The sequence below is a fragment of the Kryptolebias marmoratus genome, linkage group LG5, assembly GCF_001649575.2.
Source record: "Kryptolebias marmoratus isolate JLee-2015 linkage group LG5, ASM164957v2, whole genome shotgun sequence".
Lineage (NCBI taxonomy): Eukaryota > Metazoa > Chordata > Actinopteri > Cyprinodontiformes > Rivulidae > Kryptolebias > Kryptolebias marmoratus.
In genome coordinates, this window is record NC_051434.1 from 106,428 (window position 1) to 122,863 (window position 16,436).

Sequence of the window (16,436 nt, forward strand, 5' to 3'; positions counted from 1 at the left end):
CACGGCGTGGTGTGTAGGAGCAGACGGCACTGCAGAGGGTCATCAGAGTAGCACAGAAAGTTCTCAGGTCTGATCTACCTGCCATGAGGCACATCTTTGAGACCTGATGTCAGAGCAGAGCAAAGACCATCACCAGAGACCCGATCCACCCTGCCCACCATCTCTTCAGGTTCCTACCCTCTGGCAGAAGATTCAAGATTATTCAGACCCAAAATGTGAGACCTAAAAACAGCTTCTTCCCAAGAGCTTTGAAAACATTAAATGAGCTAGAAGACCCTGACTCTAAGACACACAAACACACACACACACACACACACACACACACACACACACACCACATACACACTTTTTTGACACTGTGAATGTAAACTTTGTTTACGTGTTACTGTTCTAATTTCTGTTTGTTATTACATTGTTAGTAATGCTATTTTTCTCCTAAAACTGGGATTACAAATGTAATTTTGTTGTACACTGGCAACAGTCACACAATGGCAATAAAAAACTTTTTATCCTTTATTATTCAGAAGTTTAAGGTCCCAGGGACTGAAGCCAGCCTCCCTGGATGTAGCCACACAGGAAAAACTGATAATAGACAGATAATACAAATGGTAACCAAAGAGCCCAGAATGACTTCCAAAGAGATCAGAGGTGAACTCAAAGGTCAAGGGTCATCAGAGTCAGATCACACCACCATTCTGTTTGAGCCAAAGTGAAATGGAAGACAAAAACATCCAAGAATGGATGTCCAAACACTGGACTGTTCTGTGCCTTTATCTGAAACCTGTTGAACATCTGTGGAAGGAGCTGAAACATCTGGAGAAGGAACCTGAGACAGCTGGAGCAGTTTGTTCAGGAGGAGTGGACCAGGACACACGTGGACAGCTGTGGACACCTGTGGACACCTGTGGACACCTGTGGACAGGTGCAGAAGACCTGACTGCAGTGTTGACTCAAAAGGTTGAGCAACAAAATATTAATTAAGGAACCATCTTTTGTATCAGGACCAGCTTTATTAGTATGTTTTTATTTTAAATAAATCTGTTGATCCAAAAATCATGAGTGATTCATTTTCATTAGGTGATTTTTAGTCACTTTTACCTTTTAATATTTTTGTCTTTGTGGTCTCAATTGGGACTGACTCAGCAGGTATAAACATGTGAGAGATGGCAGCGGAGACAGCCACAAACACAAAGGAAACAGGATGAAGAGGATCTGTTCTGTCTAAAAGTGACGTTGCTGAGCAGCTCTCAGGTAAGAAACGGTCTGGGGAAACGTTTAGGTCAGAACAGAGCTCTGAAATGGGTCAGAGATGATGAAACAGTCTGAATGGAGGTCAGCTGCTGAGACACTTGGACTCTGTTTTGTTTGTGTTTGTTTTTAGCTCAACATTCAAATCCAGATTTACATGGATTTCAATGTAAACAAATGGAGGAAAAACAGAAGATCTGCTGTTTGTTTCACATATTTACTTTATGATTTTGCTTCTTGTGTTTTATTCACAGTATCACAGACAGAAGATTGAGGCATAAATCATAGGATATTTGCAGTAAAATCTGAGACTAGTTCATGAATACCAAAAACTTGACTTCCTGTTTGTTCTTACCTACAGGTGTGTAGAAAAACATGGCAAGAACAGAGGTATTTTTTATAAATTAAATTAAAATGGTTCTGTTAGTTAGTTTCCTTCAAATGATGTAAAATATTTAAGTTACTAGAGTTTTATAAAAAAAATTACATTTTGTAAAGTAGATAAAAGCAACTGCTCATTTGTGGGTGAAAGATCTTGTAGCTAAAATGAGACATCAGATACTGTTCCATCATTTCTTAACATGATATTTTAAATAATTGTTGGACAATATTGCTTATCTGAGAGAATAAAAACAATAGGATGGAAAAGACAGAAACTGATTCTGCTGCTCTGTTTCTTGTTTTTAGTTTTTTAACGATCAAATTTGCATCAAATGAAAAGTTCTTTTCAGCATAAAAAAAACCAAAACAAACAAAGCTCATGAGTCAAAAGAAGTAACAACTCTTCCACACACATGAACATGGATTAATTCAAAATTAAAGAACAGTTTAATGTGTTTATTTTTCTTTAAAAGGCAAGGTTCTGTAACTTGCAAGTATTTCCTGTAAGTCTAATTTATATAAAAAATGATGGTGACTATCTGAAACAAACCTCTATAAGCTCTACATCAGCCATAAAACAACATCTGCAGAGCTGAAGGAAGACACACACACACACACACAGTAGGCTTGTGTAACACACAAAGGTAACTCAGAGTGGTGATGAGCTGCAAGATCGTCGAACGCAGCCAGATGCAAAGTTTCCTAATGATGTCTTGCTTTATGTAGCCAACAGGAACAGCAGGTGCATACCCTTTGCATGTCTCTGAGATAAGTGTGTTACCAACACACACACACTCAGACTGATGGAGCAGAAGATCAGTCTCAGAGAGGAAACTGGATGAAGGATGTAAATCAGGGAAACAAGCTGAGGTCACATTAGCTAACTTTGAATCTTAATCATATTGATCCAGATTTTTCTTTAAAGAATCCAAAAATATATGTTTTTTAATTATTCTTTTTTCTATTTTTTTAGGGGGTGGGGTGGGGGGTGGGGTGGCAAAGAAGCCATTATTGTTAAATAAAAGAAACCAACCTTAAGCAGAGGAGGTCTCAGATTTCAGCTTTTTGAGGCCCTGTTTACACAAGGCTGATCTGTAAACATTAAAGCTTTTCAAATGTTGATTGTAAGAAAGTTACAGATTTACACTGTGCTTCTATGCTCATTACATCCAACATAGTGAATACACAAGGGTGAGTAACATAAACAGCATGCTGCTATTGACAAGAACGCAGGGTAACTAGTCCAGGAGCGAGACCAAAACCAGACGCAGAGACAACAGCTGAAGGTAAGTGCAATTTATTTACAGGTGTCCAAAGTATGTACAGTGCGACAGGGTCGTGGAATGATCTGTGAAGCAAGAGGAACAGGGTGAGTCTCGGGTACCAATCCTAGTATCAGCCTAGCACTGCACGATGGCTTGTTAATGTTCTTTTGTTCTTACAGATCCAGGAGGTGTCCAGCAGCATGGAGGAGATGACGGAGGTGTTAGGTGATCCAGAGGTCGACAAGCCAGTATCCTGTCCAGGTGAGTATCCAAAGGTCCAAGGTAAGTATCCGTAATGGTCGTAGTCCCGTAGCGTGGCGAAGAACCTGAAGTCAAGGTGCACAAAGAATGTAATCAATAAACAACCAATTTAGGATAGACACTGTGGCTGAGAATCTAACCCAGGAGGTTCGATGCTCCAGCGAAGGTCTGGTCTCAGCTGGAGGCTTAAGTACTGGCAGTCTTCATTAACTGGATCTGGATCAACTGTGAAAAGAAGGCCTGGAGGAGCCGCCCCAAGGCGGGGCTAAAAACTCCAGATCCCTACAGCTATCTGCCATTATTGTTGTTGTTGACGTACATGCATGCGCAGAACAGCTATTGACTGTAGTTAAGTTCCATTATTTTAGTTTTTTAACCTTTTTTTGGATTTACCATGTCCTGATAACCTTTAAAGATGGTTCTGCTGTTTGACTTCAGATTAAAAGTTATTCAGAGCAGACTGTCTCTCTCCTTTCAGCTTCTGACCCACAACAGAACCACAACAAAGACTTGCAAGTTTATAAATGTTGCCAATAAATCATTTAACAAAGAGTTTTTCCAACTATTAAACCAGTTTTTATTAATTGATAAAAACTGCTGTTATCTTTCTTTGGCACTGGCAACCATTTTTACAGTTTAGATGATTTCTGTAGAGCTTCTCAGGACCCATCAGGTGTATCATGGCCCACAGTGGGATCCTGACCCAAACATTTGTTTCATTTTTTCTATCATGCTGCTGTGTCTCTCTCTGTTTTTTTGTGACTCTTTATTCCTTGTGTAGGGGGTAGACCTGACAATGTGTGACTAACATCTAACCTTCTTAGCTATATCAGAGAGCATGAACAGCTACAAACTGCTTGGAACCACTGATCCAGTAAAGACCAGCTCACTGATTTTCTCTGGGACTGAGCTCAGGGCTTCATGATGGCATCTCAAAAGCAGTGACTTTGTTGTCTTTCAGCTACTTTGTAACTAATCTGTCAGTCTGCTGAGGGACATTTAACATCCTGGCTGATGTCTTGAGATGTTGCTTCAGGATGTCCATATAATGTTCTTTCCTCATGAAGGCATCTATTTTGTGAAGGACACCGGTGCAATAAAATATCCCCACAGCATCATGCTTCACAGTTGGGTTGGTGTTGTCAAGCTTTGAATCATCCCTGTTTTTCTTTCAAATGTAACGATGGTCATTATGGCCAAACAGTTCAATTTTAGCTTCATCAGACCACAGGACATGTCTCCATACATTAAGGTCTTTTTTCCCGTGTGTTTACAATTTGTAATCTGTCATCATGTTGCTTTGGGAGTCATGGCTTCTTCTCTGAGGGCCTTTCAGCCCATGTTGGTCAATGACTTATTTCTCTGTGGATACTGACTCTGAATGGCTTCAGCTGCAGCTTCACAAGCTCTTTAGCTTTTGTTTATGGTTATTTTGCACATCTCACACCAAATGACATCTGGGGAACGCAGATGAACGCAGATCTCCTTCCTGAGCGGAACGATGGCAGAACGTTCTCCTGGTGTTTGTTCTTGTGTTTAATTATTCGAACACAGGAACCTTCAGACATCTGGAAACTGAACCAGAGTTGTGGAGATCAAAAATTCTCTTCCTGATATCTTGGCTGATTTTTTATTTTTATTTTCCCATGATGCAACACAAAGAAGTGGCGTGTTTGAGTTGTGTCTCCAATTAATTATTGTCTCCAAATAATTCTGGGAATCCTAATTGGCCTCGAACAGGAAAAGTTTAGTCTTATTTAATGTCAGGCAGGGAGGTCTTTCTATACAGTGGATGGAAACATCTAGTTTCAACTGTATTAAAGCTTCATTTCGTTCAGAAATACTCTGAATCGTTACGAATATGATGTTTTCTAATAAATAAAGTGTTAACACTGAAACAGCCTGGTGCTTTTCATAAAAACCTGGATGAAAAATAAAAACAGTTAAGTGTCCCAACAACAAACTTCACTGAAGTTTATTGAGACTGAAGGACAAAGAGTCTGAAGCTAATTTACATTGAACTTTGAAAATAAAAGGCCTTTTATTCAAACCATCAGGATATTCAAATCTGATTCTTGTTGGTCTGTCTACTTAGCTACAGGCCTGTTAGGACATCAGGATGACCTGCTGAGCATGCTCAGAATCAGGATGAATGAGCAGGAGGAAAACCATGTGATCAACAACTGGAGAAAATAAATCTGTAAAACCTTTTAAAGAAAATGTACGTTGTATTTTTGTTTGAACTGTTTAATCTAAAAGTCAGTAACATTTATTATCAAACAAAAATAAAGAATAAAACCCTTAAATAAAATGTGAGTTTAAGATGATTAGTGCTCATTTTGAGCCTAATAGTGACAGGGAAATATGGCACTTTTCCAGCAGTCTGAGGAAGAAGCAGCTCGCGGCGAGTTCAGGTATTTCTTTCCTTCAAGTGTCTGGATTTCAGTCGAGCCTGGGTTGCTTTGCATTTGTGGCCCATCATCAGGGTGGAGACTGAAAGCAGACTTCCTGAAGCAGATATCAGATGAACTCTGGACTATAAAAGACCTGCTTCTGGAAAATTTGACACAAATCAAAAGTGTCGGGCAACAACTAATGTGTGTGAGTCCCCAAAGATCAATAACTTATCAGTATCTGATAAAAGCAGTCAGTTTCTCAACAACCATCATCATGAAGTTTCTCATCTTGGAGCTGATTTCACTGACTCTGCTGATGTCTGTGATCTGCTGGACTAAAGCCATGGAGGTAAAAGTCTTTGTTTTTGGTTACACCGACAGCAACAATGAAACTTAGATTTATTCTTGTTAGTAAACAGAAGTCTTATACATTTAGTTATATTTTGTATTTTTAGTTTACCTTGTCATTTCTCATTGAGTACAAAAATAAATAAATAAAATAAAACTAATTTAACAGTGTTTACCGTGTTTAATGTCACAAGAACTAAAGAATGGAACCACCTAAAGTTCTTAAATCTAGAATAATTCACCTAAGTGAATTTTACTTTTTCCAGATTTTATTACAGATCTAACAAAATCAGGTGAGTAGAATCTAAATCATGATTCACCTGAAGCATGCTGCACTCAGCAGAGTCAACCCTCCTGGTTATCTGGTTTAACTAACCCCAACAATCCCATCTCTAAAAGCTGCAGTCAGTCAACCTAATCAGAGAATCTGAATCTTTGCATCCAGCCAGAAGCTGCAGATGGGCAGAAAATAGACTGATTAAAGGTGGAAATTAACCATCTGATTGTATCATTAAAGCTGTGAAAATGTGACAATGAGCCATTTCTGGAGACAGAAGAGATTGGATCCAACAAGCAGAAGCAGCCATCAGTGGCTTTATTGGGACCATCTCAATTCAGTTTCTAAAATGTTCAACAAGAAAGACTTAGTTGCTTATAGATCTGAATCTGTGTTTTCATCATTTTCTCTGATGGATCCAAATCTAAATCTGAATGTTCTGATCCAGTATGGGGCAGATGAGGTGCTGCACACTCACTGTGGAAAAACAACAAAGACATTTTTACAGTTTGAAGATGTGGAAAGCAGGTCCATTTTTTTGAGCAAATCAGACTCTTACTGTTCAGCATCCAGATCTTTTTGATTGGATCGGTTTTTGAGTTCATCTCTCATTAGGAAACCCACTGAACTCAGATGGATCAGACTCAGTAGGTTTACAGTGTTACCATGGAGACTAAAACAGGTGTGTTTACATTGTCTGTTACCATGGACACAGACACAGGCGTGGTTACACAATCTGTTACCATTTGTGGTGACACAAATGTGTGTGTGTCTTCCTATTTCTACAACAGACTACAAGTTCATCTACCACAGCAGAGAATGATTACACCACCTCCACTTCAGCCAAGACCACCCGCACTACCACCACCCGCACCAACAATGGCAACAGCAATGGGAACAACAACAGCAACAATGACAACAGCACTAGCAGCAGCAGCAGCAACAGCACCACCAGCAATAACACCACTACTAGTGCCAGCACCAACAAACCCCAGTCTTCCAGTGGGAGCAGCAGCCCATCGCCCAGCAGCACCACATCTTCATCCAACCAGATGATATCAACAGCTGCAGCCAGTGGACAGAGCCCCAGCTTCACCTCTGTCCATCTGCTGCTGTCATCCTTCATCCTGCAGGCCATCTGCATGTGAGACACCTGAGACAGCCCACCTGAGCTCAGGGCAGGTAGTTTATAGGAACAAGTAGCTGCCAAAAAAAAGGTAGTTTATCTGAGCTCAATGTGCATAGGTGACACTGACGGGTCATTTATCTAAGTTCAGGGCAGGTAGTTTCCCTGAGCTTGTGGTGGATAGCTCACTCTGACAGGTAGTTAATGGTCAGGTGGATGTTCAGCCGAAACATCAGCTGTTTGTTTTACCTGATATCACAGAGACTCAGCAGAAGCTGAAGGTTTTAGTCATAATGGTTTTTATTTTGTAGGTTTATAAAACTGATCTAAATAAAAATGTAAACAGTGGATTTGGTTCTTCCCTCTTGATGCTGGAACAGGTTTCATTGAAAAAAAGTTTTCTCTCAAGTTAGTTTGTAGTTAAGTGTAAAATGTGTGTATATTAGTATGAATGTTTGTATCACAAGTAGTAATATATAGAACAATATTATTTTCACACATACATCCAAAGGTCCATAAACACATTGAAATAAATCAGAAATAAAACAAGTTTTGATCTTAAATCTAATAAGCCATAAGTTTACTGAATATTATGTTTGACTCTGTGTGCTAAAATTAGATTAATATCCAGAATGTCTATTTAGGAAAAGAAAAGAGAAATATTAAAGTTTTATTCTTGCCATAAATCCACATGTACAGTTTCTTCTGTGGCTTGTTAGTCCTGTTAATATTATTGCTAATGATTAATGGGACCTGTTGTTCATTCATGCATCAGTTTACCAATTAGTTCATGAATTGGGAGAAAAAACCGAACATATTAACAATGATCTCTTAGGTCCACAAATAAACATTAACATTCAGATCTGTCATGAACAGGGGTGGAAATCAGCACCCGCCACCGGCCAAATGCGGGTAAATATTTGAAGTGGCGGGTGAATTTGATCAACACACACATCACTGTGGCAGGTTGGCAATTTGAACAGAAAAGGTGTTATTTGTCCTCTTGACAAATAACACCTTTGAGGGGGCAGCAATGTGTCGAGTTGCTGCTGTTACGTCGAGCCGCGTTCCCCCATCAGATACGGTTCCTCCTGCGTCTCCGTAAATAATGACTTATCTATTAACAGAATTGTTTAGAGGGGCAAATATTTCTCATTAAAAAAAAGAAAAAAAACATCATTCTTTTAAAAATAAAATGTGCGAATAATGTCATAATACAGAGGAATAAACACAGTTAAGGACTAGTTGGTAAATTATTTTTGTCCCATGTTTTAGAGGGGGAACCGATTATTTCAGACGGCTGAAATATTTGGTTCCTCCCTGGTAACTTTTGAGTTAAGCCAGCTGAGGATTTGATGTCAGAAAAACTTCATGACAATTCCACATAACTGGTGGACATCACAGAAACTTTAGGAATGTGATCAGTTTGGTTCCTTTTAGGATCAAAATATCAATGTTAAAAATGTTACTTATTAATTTTTACAAAGTCCATAAAGGTGTATGAAGAAATGTGCCCTTCAGGCATGTTTCTTATAAATAACTGACAGAACCAACTTCCTGGATCCATGCTAAGATCACAGCATCATTAATCTGCTCCTACCTCCCTCAGAAGTCTGATTGCTCCATACAAAAGCAACATTAAGTTAGGGTTTTTTCCTTGTATTTCAGAGTTGGACGCAGGGTTAGGGTTACCTTATTGAGCTGTAGGTCAACATCTCTGCATCCACTTGTTTCTTCATCATGAAGATGTTGGTTCTCCCCTTTTGTGTGGCTCTACAGGTTTTCTCTCAGGTATCTACTCTTCATATTTCATTTTTTAAAAAGAGATCTAAAGAGGGGTTAAGATTGTTTTCCCCTTAAACTTCCTAATACTTTGTTTTTACATTTTTTTATAGAATGCTTTATAATTACCAAATATAAACACATAAAGTCATTACACGTTCCATGGAGTTTACATTTAATTTATAAAAGTACTTCAAAGATTAACTCTGTTACTCCAAATTAACTAACATACTGTAAACGGTCCTGAGAAATAAAATGTTGATATCAGTTGTTCTGCCTTTTACAAATTAACTGAACTGTTATGAAACTGAATAGAATATTACATTAATAGACAGCTAAACTTTAAAGACCAAAACAGAAAAATCTAAATCGTTTTTGGGTTGAAGAGATCAGGTTTACACAGCTGAACAAAGTCCAGAAAAGAAAATTCAGAAGCAGGGCATCTAAAGCCCAAGGACACCTCAACAGTAAAAAATACTGTGACCCTGATAAAGTGTTAGTTTTATGTAGTTTATAATAGAAAAACTAGAGAAGAACTAGTGAGACACTGATAAATGAAAACACAAAAACAACAAGATTTCATACAACTTACTTTGTCATGCAATCTGGTTTTATCATCAACCTTCAGATCTTCAGGTCATTTTCCAGGTGAGTGTTTAAAGGAATTAATGTGTAACAATGACCACTCTCGAAAATATCATTAAACCACAGGTTTCCTGTGAAATTATTAACTTTAGTGCCTTTCCAAACAGTCCAATGTCAGAATAACAATCTCTTATCAGAACGCTTGTCCCACTTTGTGACACTTGTTTCAAACACTGAATCAATTTTCTATTCAGGTACTACTGACAACAGCTGGAGGAAATGAGACTCCAAGTACCGCCACTGAAACAACAACAACTGCAGCTCCAACCTCCTCTACAACCACCACCAATTCACTCACAACCATGTCTGCAACCAACACAACACCACCACCAACTACTTCAACTACAACCACACCTGGTTCAACTATAACCACACCTGGTTCAACTACATCATCAACTACTTCAACTGCATCCTCACCTGGTTCAACTATAACCTCACCTGGTTCAACTGCATCCTCACCTGGTTCAACTATAACCTCACCTGGTTCAACTGCATCCTCACCTGGTTCAACTATAACCTCACCTGGTTCAACTGCATCCTCACCTGGTTCAACCACAACCACACCTGGTTCAACTGCATCCTCACCTGGTTCAACTATAACCTCACCTGGTTCAACTGCATCATCAACTACTTCAACTATAACCACACCTGGTTCAACTACAACCACACCTGGTTCAACTACATCATCAACTACTTCAACTACAACCACACCTGGTTCAACTACAACCTCACCTGGTTCAACTATAACCACACCTGGTTCAACTGCATCCTCAGTTAAAACCCCCAGCATTTCTACACAGAGTAAAGGTTCTGAACTGAACGCATCACTGCTGTTTTCTGTAATTTGTGCTCTGTTCTACGAGTTCTTTCTGTAAGCTTCAGACATCAAAAACATACAGACTCCTCATTCTTATTGAGGAGGATGTATCATGAGCTTTTTTTAATGGGCAATCAAAAGAAATCTAGACTTCCTGAGACCTGGTAAACACTTGGAATCCTGATAAAGGAGATGCAGGTTAACCCAGGTTTAAACAAAAGCAACTGGAGGACTGCTTCACTTTTGTTTGTCCAGTTCTCTTTGTTAAAACCTTCTTGTATTACAATGATCTGGATGTAAAATGATTTTGAATTTGCATGCAAGAAAACTTATATATCTTGTAATTTTGTTTTGAATCAAATTCCTGAGTCTCTTTGTGTCCGCTTCATGGTAGAACCAATCCACTAAATATTAAAACACTCATTTATTCCTTCAAGAAATAATAAGTAAAAAGAGTTATGGCACAAAGCCCTTTATTGTATTAAATCTTTTTGAAAAACTTCATGAGTTACAAGATAAGGAAGGGCAATTCCTCTAGTACCTGAAGTAATACAAAATGTAAATTTCCATTTAGTTGGACAAAGTTGGACAAGTTAAAAAGTTTGAAAGCAGTTTTTTTAAAAACTGAACACAAAATGAAAAGTAGCTGTTGAAAATGAAGAAAATGCTGACACAAGGAGGACAGATCAAACAAGAAGCTGCAGGATTCATTTCAATCTTCAGATCGACAGATGGCCAGCAAAGCCTGCAGATGTTCTCCTTTGAAATGGTTCTGCAAGAACACGAGAGAATACTGTCAAAGTCCAGAACATTTACAGGTTCAAAATGGGGTTACTTTGACGTTTAGTTGTCCACCAGTTGTGTAGACATTATGTTCAAACAGAGCCATTCTGTTGCATTGAAAGTTTGATATTTTTTTTGCATTGACTGTATGAGTGTTGGACCTGCAGAGCAGAGTAGAGAGAGTTTCCAGTCAGTTTGAGAAACTTTGTTCTGATCCCCAGAAGGTCTTCCTCGCTGTGACACACCATGATCCCATGCACCAACAATGTCTGCAGGATGAAACCATTTAGTAGTCTGATGTAGGTTTTTCTTCAGTTTAACAACTAAAACAAGCAGTGCAACAATCCTGAGATCTCACAGTAAACTGATTTAATAAAAGCTGTCAGAGATTCTGCAGTAGCATCAGAACCTGCTGGAACCATTTTAGAACCTCAGAACTGAATTTAAAGCTGATGTAGAACAAAGAGAAAGGACTTGAAAAGAAAAACTCAAAGCAAACTGATTTACATGTTAGAGTTTAGACTCAGGTAAAGTGATTTAAAGATTTCAATCTAAAACAGAAAAACCAAATACTGAGCACTTTGATTTGAATTATAAACATAGTTTTATGGTTGAGCTACAACCAAGAAGTCAGTGGACATACCAAACTTAACACATGCACAGATCAGTTCACCATCAGATGATTGAAACATGCACTTTATTTCTCGAGCAGAGAGACATTTTACTGTCAGGCATGTTAATTTATTTTATTTAGATTTAAACATGTTAAATTACTGGCTTTTTAAGTGACCACAGAGAGACAAATGTTAATCACCAATCAGAAAATGAACTGAAAACACTTTTATTATTTTAAAGTTTGGTGGCAAAATGTGAAGTCAATACCAACTTGTTCTCAAAAACATAATAAAAACAAAAAACTATACCCTGACATGACTGTAGTTCTAATGAACTAATTAAATCTAATTTTATTCAAATATTTTAAAAACTTGGAAGAGGTTTGACTTAAGCTGTTGGAGGTTAAAACTACCAAACAATAAATGTAAATACATAAAAATCAAGAAATGAATGAACTACTTTTGTTTCTGTTTATATCCTGCAGGTGAAACTGTACAAAATTATTTAAAACTGCAGCTCTGAGAGTTATGTAAACATTACATGAAGTTATTATTCAGGGAAAATCCATAGATCTCTGAAGTCAGTCAGTATTTTAGGATAAGACGTTAAAGGTCATCATCTTACCTTCATGGTGGCTAATCTCTTGGCGAGGTACAAGTCAGAACTGTGGATGCACTGAACTGATCCAAAACAAAGACAGAAATATCAGGAGCTGATCCAAACCTAGAGACCCCATCAAACATTGAAACCATTCCTCACCTAAAACGTTTAAACCAAGCCGAAAGTCTCCAGAAAAATGTTTCTCCACTATCTGCTCTCCTGTCTGCCCAGTCTCCAGCTCCAAACCCATCAGAACTGTCAGGGCAGTCCAAAGTGAGCAGACTTATCACACCAAACATGCACAATTTCATTGGGCTCACAGACTTACCTTTTTCCAGGTGATCCCGGTTCCTGGATGTTAGGATGTTAATCCATGGTTCTGCATCAGCTTTTTTCCCATTCAGAGACACAATGAGGGCCTGCAGTGGCCAGAATCAGCAAACATATGAGACTGACACCAATAACTAGAACCAGCAAACATTCAGAACCAGTAAGCAAGCAGGACCTTTAAACATCAAAACCAATAAAACGTCAAGAAACCAGAACAAAAAAAAAAACAAAAAAACATCCAGACCCATCCAATTTACAAACGGGGCCATCACACCAAGACGTAAATGTAGCAAAAAAAAAACAAAACCTGAATATCTCTGTGAACTGCAGCAGCCATGCTGTCTTTCTGTTGAAAAAATGAAATAAAAAAAATGAATTACTAAATGAAATTACATCTTTTAACAAAATCTGTAGTCATTTCTATGTCAGATCCAATTAAATTATTTATTAGGTTTAATGTTGGCTGCACAAAAACTGTTTTGGTAAAGTTTTTAGTGAAAAGAAGTTATAATTCTTACTTTCAACAGAGCAACAACAAGTTTAGCAAAGGCTCCACTGGTTTCTCCTCTCATCTCCTTCTCCAGCTCCTTTTTATACACTAAAAACCAACAAAAAACATTGTCTGAATACAACCAAGTTTCACCACTGCAGAAAGGTGAAGCCACTTACTTTGCTTGTAGGCAGCACTGATTTCCTGAAGCCGTTTTCCAGATCGAGTGCACAGAATCTCCAGGAGGGTGTCCTCATCAGTTCCCAGATACTACAAAACACACACAGATAAATATACCAGCAACACTCTGAATGTGTTCACACAGAGACTTATGGAGGCTCACCTTCATGGCCTGGTGCAGCCTCTGAGCCTCCATCTGTTCTGGGAGCATCAGCAGCTGCAGCAGCAGATCTTCCAGATCACCAGACAGAACCTTCTTCAGAGTCGTGCCCAGGTCCTGAAATGACAAAGAAAAACCAGTAAACTTTCTGACCGTGCACCGTTAGGGTTACAGGTCTGTCATCAAGAAAGTTCTAAGGTTCTTCAGAGCTGCACTCGGGTCCTTCAACATTCCACAGAAAACACAATTACAGATCTGTTTGGAAGATTTCCTACAGTTCTGAAGTCCTGTAACACCAACAGAAGCTGTTTACATGTCAGTACTGTTCTGCAGGTTTTAGCCATCTGAGGACTAAACTCAGATTTAATTTGAGCATATTCTCATCCAAACAGAGAGACTTCAGGAAGAGCCTTTCTTTGTTATGGATGATCCTAGTGTTTTGTCTTCTTATCCTTTGTCCTCATGTCAGACCTTGCATCCATCCTTGTCTCCTACATTTCTGGAGAAAGGAACTGAAATATAAGTATAGAATTTGAAGAATATTCATTTGTTCATTTTCTTCTGCTTATCAAAAAAACAAAGGGTGGAAGAAATGAGACCCTGAGATTCTCAAACAAAACATTCATCTCTGTGACTGCACACTGAGAGGAACATGGTTTTAACCATTTTCCAGATCCTTAAAACACATGTGGAATGGACAGTCAAACTATCATGAATCCATTTGCAACTCTGCAAGAGTAAAGATCTGGTCCACTGTTCCATGACCCGGATCTTGGCCACACCTACACTGTGTTTTGTTGTGCTATTACATGAAAAGGACACCAGAGGGAGCTCTGATTCTGTATGTTAAAAGATGCTGCATGTAGGGGGACAAAGAAGAGAACGTGGAGAAGTAAAAATGAAGAACTGAAGCTGATTCATGTCTGATGTCTGCTTATTTTCATTATTTCAATCTTGCAACACAGTGTTCCTCCTGAATTTGAAGTTCAGCAGTCTGTTAGGGCCTCCCTTCACCACGGAGTAAACTTTCTCAGGGGAGTTGATCCCTCGATAGAATACACATTCAAGTACTCTTTTAAAAATACTGGGACCACCACCTTGCCACTCCGCAGGTGCTATCATGGTCCTCCATGTGATACTGAAGAGATTTTGTGGGGCTGTCAAGATTGACCCCCCCCACAAAGTCCCAAAGGTTCAGCGTACTGGAGTGAATCTCATCCCCTCCTGATAACTGGTAGTTGTTTTTTCAACTACCCCTGCCAAGGTACTGGACGTACCTTCCCATGTCATCAGACACCATTTCCTCAGAAGTAGACATGGAGACCCTCAAAGGGTTTCTTCAACTGTCCAACAATATTGCCAATCCTGGTAAGCAGTTCCCTACTCAAACTAAACAGTCTGGGATGGGCTTGCTTTCCCTTTTCTGAATTGTTGAACAGTTTCACAGAACCTCCAACCAAAATTCCTTTGAGGACTGAAGTACATATAAATCTGGAAGTGTGATGATGGGACAGTGAACTGACAGAGCACAGAAACCTGAAGTTGAGTAAAGTGAATGTTGTGAAACTAAATGTAACTGTCTGAAAAGCAGGTTTTGTCTTATACACAAAGGTGTGTTTCATTAATATTTAATCAGCAAATATAAACTTCAGATGAGCAAACAGTACTGCATGTTGTTGTAGAACAGGTTGAAAAAGGAGGCTGCTCCCTCCTGAATGTGTGTCTTTACCCTGTCTGTTATCTCCTGGAAGGTCTTGGCGATGACCTGTCTCTGGGCGTTGTTCCGATTAGTTAGAATTCTCACCAGAGTCACTGCGTCTGAGCAAAGTACACAACGTTTCAGATACAAGGTGCTGGACTGAACTAACACTCAGCAGGTTCAGATACCTTTCTTCTCCAGCGCTGACTGGATCTCCTTCACATCTTGCTCTGGATGGAAGTTGGAGTAGGGCCGAATGGTACCCAAAGTTCCCCACCACATATTCTGAACATGTGAAAGCACACAGAAACAGAATCCAGAGAGGGTTTTTTACAAACCTGCTCACAGTGTGGCACTTAACAGGTGGAATGTAGCTTTGCAGATTAAGCTTCATGATACAGAAGGTGGTTACAGAGATGAAATCTGCTGTCAGCTTCAATCTGAGGAATGTGAAATGTCTATTAACCCTAACTCTTCTTGCAGAGACTAGTGTGTGAATGAACAGGTTGGAAATAGCAGTCTGACTATAAAAGTATTAGATAACGTGGTCAATTATTGAAGGGGATGTGTAAAAGTTTTACTCACAGGAGACGTAAGATATTCCATTATTCTGATTATGTAAAGAATGTCCCAGAAAAACTGTTTTGACACAAAAAACAGAAAAAACATAATGTAAAGACTGAAACAAATAAAAACTGATAAGAAACACACGTCATTCAGAGCTACTCCTGCTGGAGTGAATGAAGGAAACACAACCCAATGGAACAATGAACCCAACTTAGCAGAACTATCAACATGTCCCAACAGAATCAAAACCCAGTCTGACAGAACCATCAAATGGTCATGTGTTTATTCCTGACAGAACCAACAACTGTTCATAAGTTTATTCCAACAAGACCTACAATAATTAGCTTTTCTCTTACCTGAAAGAGGATGTATTGAGTTCTGCAAGCTACTTGAATTTGTCATGGATTACAACGTTAATTACACACAGACACACCTGCTTCAGGTACGCCCACTTGTTATCAGTCTG

The 16,436-nt window shown here is 38.9% G+C and overlaps 1 protein-coding gene across 1 annotated transcript; it reads right to left on the minus strand.

Moving 5' to 3' along the window:
* Positions 1-10,997: 10,997 nt before the first annotated feature.
* Positions 10,998-16,407, minus strand: zgc:101785 (uncharacterized protein LOC450032 homolog). Its single transcript, XM_017439927.3, has 13 exons — positions 16,327-16,407; positions 15,989-16,042; positions 15,592-15,688; positions 15,434-15,522; positions 13,708-13,821; positions 13,544-13,634; positions 13,393-13,472; positions 13,182-13,220; positions 12,873-12,963; positions 12,704-12,799; positions 12,569-12,624; positions 11,491-11,598; positions 10,998-11,318 (listed from the first exon to the last, which is right to left on the minus strand). Exons 2-13 carry the CDS (start codon positions 16,007-16,009, stop codon positions 11,259-11,261), a joined length of 942 nt encoding a protein of 313 aa, XP_017295416.1. The 5' UTR covers positions 16,010-16,042; positions 16,327-16,407; the 3' UTR covers positions 10,998-11,258.
* Positions 16,408-16,436: the final 29 nt, after the last annotated feature.

Bases quoted from the DNA above. Each gene is read 5' to 3' on its own strand.
- zgc:101785 (XM_017439927.3), bottom strand. From the start codon at position 16,009: ATGGAATATCTTACGTCTCCT. The intron at 13,822-15,433 runs GTAAAGACACAC...TTGTCATTTCAG, and splicing joins TCCAGGAGATAACAGACAGG to GACCTGGGCACGACTCTGAA. The intron at 13,221-13,392 runs GTAAGAATTATA...TTTTTTCAACAG, and splicing joins TTGTTGTTGCTCTGTTGAAA to AAAGACAGCATGGCTGCTGC.